This window comes from Monopterus albus, unplaced genomic scaffold (assembly GCF_001952655.1).
Source record: "Monopterus albus unplaced genomic scaffold, M_albus_1.0 scaffold389.1, whole genome shotgun sequence".
Taxonomy (NCBI): Eukaryota; Metazoa; Chordata; class Actinopteri; order Synbranchiformes; family Synbranchidae; genus Monopterus; species Monopterus albus.
Window position 1 is genome coordinate 7,398 of NW_018128269.1, and position 5,648 is coordinate 13,045.

At 39.8% G+C, this 5,648-nt stretch overlaps 1 protein-coding gene across 2 annotated transcripts in view; it reads right to left on the bottom strand.

Moving 5' to 3' along the window:
* Positions 1 to 1,662: 1,662 nt before the first annotated feature.
* Positions 1,663 to 5,648, bottom strand: part of LOC109951443 (ferritin, liver middle subunit-like) — a 28,163-nt gene continuing 24,177 nt past the window's right edge. For both annotated transcript variants that reach the window (XM_020585954.1, XM_020585956.1), the window contains exons 2-4: positions 3,623 to 3,769; positions 2,165 to 2,290; positions 1,663 to 2,072 (exon numbers count right to left, since the gene is read on the bottom strand). In XM_020585954.1, the coding sequence (XP_020441610.1) occupies positions 1,917 to 2,072; positions 2,165 to 2,290; positions 3,623 to 3,769 (429 nt within the window). In that variant the 3' untranslated portion in view covers positions 1,663 to 1,916. The remainder of the gene's footprint in view (positions 2,073 to 2,164; positions 2,291 to 3,622; positions 3,770 to 5,648) is intronic.

A 5,648-nucleotide genomic window follows, 5' to 3' on the forward strand; every position in this document is an offset into this window, starting at 1 on the left:
CAAGTTAGGCCTTGTCATATTTTTGGACATCACAATTTTATTCTTTTTCAGTGTGAAAACCTACCTGATATCTCATTTTTCTTTCTCATTTAATGTCTGAATAAAGCTGCAGCTCGACAGTTATTTTTATAGGTCTTGTGTCCTCGTTGTTCCCAAATGAGTCGCTGAGCTTTTTCACAGCAGACATTTTAAATAGTTTGCTGGAACCCTTAGCCTAATAACTTTAATAATATTACGATGACAAAATTGGGACCTAGACCACTCCCAGGAGTGGGCTTTGCCAATGTGATGCTGGCAAAATAACATCAGCTCTGTACCAAGCTAAATAGCAAATCATCTAACAGTTGTTGAGACTCAAGGCCACAAAAATAAACCTCATGGTGGCACTGGAGGCTAAAGAAAACTCATTAAGGTAGAACATGTGAACCATGAATTTCTCAGCCAGTTTTTATGATACTTCAGCCAAAAGCCGATGAGATTAGAAACCTTAGTCTGGATCAACACAGATGCCTAACAAATAGCCCAAGAATTATATTGCAAGCATGGTTAAAAACTGTATTTGCAAATGTATTAACTGAGCTTTTACAAAGATAGAAAGTCATTACATTTACTCAAGTATTGCACTTAAGTACAATTTTAAGGTATCTAATGTTTTCATTTTCTGCTACTTCATATTTCAACTTCACTCCATTTTAGAGAAAAATATTGTACTTTGTACTCACATCTGACTTTAGTCAAGTTACTTTTCAAAGAGAATACAAGAATAATCAAGATTTGATCTCTAGAGTAACCAAGCAGTTATGAGCTGCAACATTAAATGTGTACATACATTTTTATAATCATATGTATAATGTAAACCAAAAGTACTTTATGCACATTTTAAACATGCAAGTTATTTTTGTATAATTGCCATTAATCTGAGCACTTCTTCCACCATTGATATCTGGAAATATGAAAAGAATTAAATGTCAAAACATTCACCAATTTAAAGCACTTTAAACAGGTTTTGTTACAGTGTAAGGAGGACAGGGTTTAATTATTTGATGCAGATAGGCTATTACCTTATTTTGTAGGCATTTGATTACTAGTGTTGGAAGGATTACCTGTGGTTATAGTGTACATCTAAGATATGTTTTTCCCCTTTTAACATATATGCAATTTGAAAATTAACATTCAAATTAAGGAAGCAGCTATTATGCTCGTGTCAATTGTAACAGACCGGGGTGGGTTTAAATAAGTTCGACTTCCCACTCCATGTCGAGCAAATCACTGATCTATGATCATGTAAGGTGACTATACCTTGTATGGATTGAATGCTTCTTATTGCCTTATGTTACTATTGCTCAAAACAAATAAAATTTACATTAACTTGCTACACAGAGGCTTCTAATGCGTTTGCACAACTAAAAGCACCAAGATACTAAATATAGTCGCTTTTTTGATTCAGTTGACAGGATTGACCAAATCATGAACTTTGTCAAATGCCTATTATGATATATTAAATGACTATGATGAACAGCCGGAAGAAGTGATTAGTAAGCCATCAGAATTAGTTAACGATTAAACCAATAGCCCTCTGAAGTCACCATTTAAAGCAAGAGTCCATTTTAAAAAGCTACCCATTTGGTTGGTGTTCAGTGTCTAAAACAAGAGCAACTAAACTCTAGATCAAAATGTTTTATTTGCATCAACAGATCAGAAATTCAAATCTTAGTGTTACAAGGAGAGCCTGACACAATCAAGAACAAAGCTGTAACCTGCTGACATCCGTTCTTCCATGACATTTTAACCACCACCAAAAGATAGACCTTTGTAGGTTAAGAAAATCAGATGCAAGATTAAGCTTAATGAGTAAACAACTGGAGCAGAAGCCCATTGCTGAGACTGACACTAGTCTCATTCATGGGCCTCTGTGTTTAGCTCTTGCCCTCCAGGGTGTGCTTGTCAAACAGGTACTCTGCCATCTTGTCCTTGCCAGCATCCATTTTGCTGAGGTTGGTGATGTAGTCACCCAGCTTCTTCATGTGCTCCACCTGTTCATTCAGGTAGTGGCTCTCCAGGAAGTCACACAGCTGAGGACAGGGGGAGAAAACAGTTATTTGGTCAATGAATAGAAAACATACTAATGAAAACTGTCACAGCATTATCTTTTCAGCCAGCTTACATGAGGGTCTGTATGATCAGAGGCAAGCTTGTGCAGGTCAAGCAGAGCCTGGTTGACCTTCTTCTCCAGCTGCAGGGCACACTGCATGGCCTCCAGCCCACTGCCCCACTCATCACGCTCTGGTTTCTGCAGGAGAAAACCAGTTTATAGAAGACTAAACAAAACAAACCTGGCTACTGACAAGATGGTAGACTGCCAACCTCAGTAGGAATGTAGCTGACATTTACTGAAGTTCAGTACTCTTTCCAGGTGTTGGTTAGGGTTCGTGCCAACTAACCTCAACATCAGACGTGATCTGTTTGATGGGGGCACTATATTCAGGCCTGATGTAGTGTGAAAAAGACAGGCCAGAGACGCATTTACAGTAAAATTAAGGGACATGAACAGGCTAGGATCGTTTATATCCTTACTCAATTCGCTAATAAACACTATCCCTTCTAAATGGTGGAAAGCAAGTACATTTTCTCAGTACAATTTTGAGGTTTCTGTACTTTGAGGCAAATTTTACAACTTGTTACTTTTCAGTACTATATATAAAAAAAAATTTGAATCAAGGCATTGATCTGTGGTGAATAATTCACAAGTTACCCAGCAGCAAGTCAAATTAAATGCATACAAAGCAATTAAGGCTACATCCTCTTTCCCAGCTGCAACATTAAAAGTACATAATGTAGTAATACCAATTACATACAGTAATGCAATGTGCTATTCTGCACAATGAATACCATTGGTAGTAATAATTGTGCTCAACATTTTGAACGCTGGGCTTTTACATGGTGGTATTGATACTTTTACTAAAGATTTGACATTTCTATTAAAAAAAAGCCGCCCGATGTGAGACATGTCCAGTAATCTCTGGTGACCCCAACTATGTTGGTTTGTCCCAATGCCTCCTCCACTTTGCCTTAAGGAGCCACTGATGTAACAAGATACAGTTCATACATGCAGTCTTTGGCTGCGATGCAAATTATTTAAAAACAGACCAGTCACCTTCCACACTGTTAACCAGCCTGCAAGCTGTTGCCATCCATTTAGCTACTGCGGTTGAAAGTTTGCTTGAAATCTCGCAGCACCGTCTACCTTTGGCAAGGGAGGCTCTCTGCATTAGTTGTGTGCTAGGTTAGAAGTGGTACTTGAGACTTTGTACATAAGTGTGACTGTTACAACAGTCAACACAAATAACTTTCTTGTCGAGAGAACCATCTGGCAGAACGTGAGCTGAACTTGACAGTCAAGACCTTTTCTTTAGCATTTGAGTCACTTCCAGATGCCCCAGGTCCATAATCACAATGTGCAGTTGTTCAGGTGTCAGAGCAATTATTGGCTTTAAGAAACTTGTGCAACTGACAGCGATAATTCTAGCCATTAGGAAGGGAAAAATGGGAGAGAACAAGTGTCACAACACTGCTGTTTCTGTACTAGACACCATAACAGGCTCACTTGCCAGTCCGTACTGACCTTGATGTCCTGGAGGAAGTTGCGCCCTCCTCTCTTGTTCTGGAAGGACAGCAGCTTCTCAGCGTGCTCCCTCTCCTCATCACTGCACTCCTTGAAGTAATGAGCAAAGCCTGGGAGGGCCACATCATCACGGGAGAAGAAAGAGCTCTGTGAGGAGGCAGAAGGAAGTCAAGACAAAAGCTGGTAGCAGCACATTATGATTGACAACATCTCATGAATGAGTCAGTAACAGGCCACTAAAGGTGTCAAATAACCTGAAATACCCTTCTTTGAAACCAGAAAGCTCCTCAAACACAAACTCAACAGAAAAAAAATATATAGGAACACATTTATTGTGATACTCCAGCTTCATCTTTGTTCAAAATAATTGAAACCTGCAATACATTCCAAAAAAGTTGGACAGTAAAGCATTTACCATGGTGTGATGTTTTCATTCCTTTTCACAACAATGTTTAGGGGCTGAGGACACCAAGTGATCAAGTGTCTCAGGTGTAATTTTCTGCCATTCTTCCTGCAAAGGGGTCTTAAGGCACAATTTGCATTTCAAAATGCACCACACATTCTCTACTGGGACAGGCCATGACTGCAAGCAGGCCTTGGTAATGTGCACTTAGGCTTTGCATCATCTTGCTGAAATATGCATGGGCATCCCTGGGAAAGGCATCATGAATGTTGCTCCAAGATCCGTTTTCCCCCCCACATTAATAGAGCCATCACAGAAGTGCAAGTTACCTTTGCCAAAAGCACTGACAACCCCAGACCATGAAAAACCCTGGCTTTTTGACTTGTTGCTGGTAACAGTCTGGATGGTCCTTTTCATCTTTGGTCCAGAGCACACAGCATCCAATACTTAGACACTGAAATACTGATTTGTCTGATCACAAGACAGGTTTCCACTGTGATGTCCATCCCAGAGCAGTTGACTGCACCCCAATATAGGGTTTCCTTTTGGCACAATACAGTTTTAAACAGCATTTATGATGAACTACGTGTCATAATGCCTGACAGGTGTACCAAAGTAAGCCCATGTGGTTATATGACAATTTTTGATGCAGTACCATCTGGGGGATCAAGAGAATGTTATCCAGCTTAGACTCTCATTCTTTGCCCTTTATGCACTGAAATCCCTCCAGAGTCCTTGAATCTTTTAATTATGTGTTGCAGGCATCAGAATGGAAATGCTTATTTTGCACAAGGAATGAAGTTGAGGCATTGTGTCAAATGTGCCGCAGTATTGTTTTCAGTGTGATACAGGACAGATTTACAAATAACCTTTTTCCACTTTTAATGTTGCATACCGTGCCACTGTTTTCTGATTTGGGGTTGTAGTAATAACACCAGCTCCCGGTCTTCTATTAACTTAACATTACTATATTAACATTTGAGGCAACTTAAAGTGGATACTGACATGCTATCAGATGTTACGACACAGCTGCACATCTCATGCCATATACCGGTGTTATACTGAAGTTCTGTTTGGCTCACTGCTAAAACCAACAGTTAACTTCGTCGAGCAAAAATAGAGAGAATGACATACTATCAAACATGAGGTGGTATGAAACTTACTGCTGGAGCATCAACAGCAAAGCATAGATCTAAAGGCTCTATTCCATTATAAAGCCTCGTCCGGTTCTTTCAAACCAGGAACTCCGAGGGACGACTCAGACCACTTGAGTATATAAAAATATAACCGTGCTGGTTTATTCAAAGAGGCACAGGCAAGAATTCACACTTCCAGTCCAGAGATCTTCCAACCCCCAGGCTGCCAAAGCAGCCCGGAAAAAGAAAAGACCCCGAACCAAGCATTGCTATACAATATTAATCATTTCTGGGCTGTCGAACCGTGACGTCACCTGATATGCCAGCTTGGCAGCTGAGCAGAGCAGTAGACAAAACATGAAGAAAATAATGTGTGTGGCTGTTGTTTTCGTGGTGTGTATCTAAAACAATTTGACATAACATTACACATTAAGACAAATATTATGGTTACTTTTACCGTCATAATAACATTTGTCCCTGACGGCAG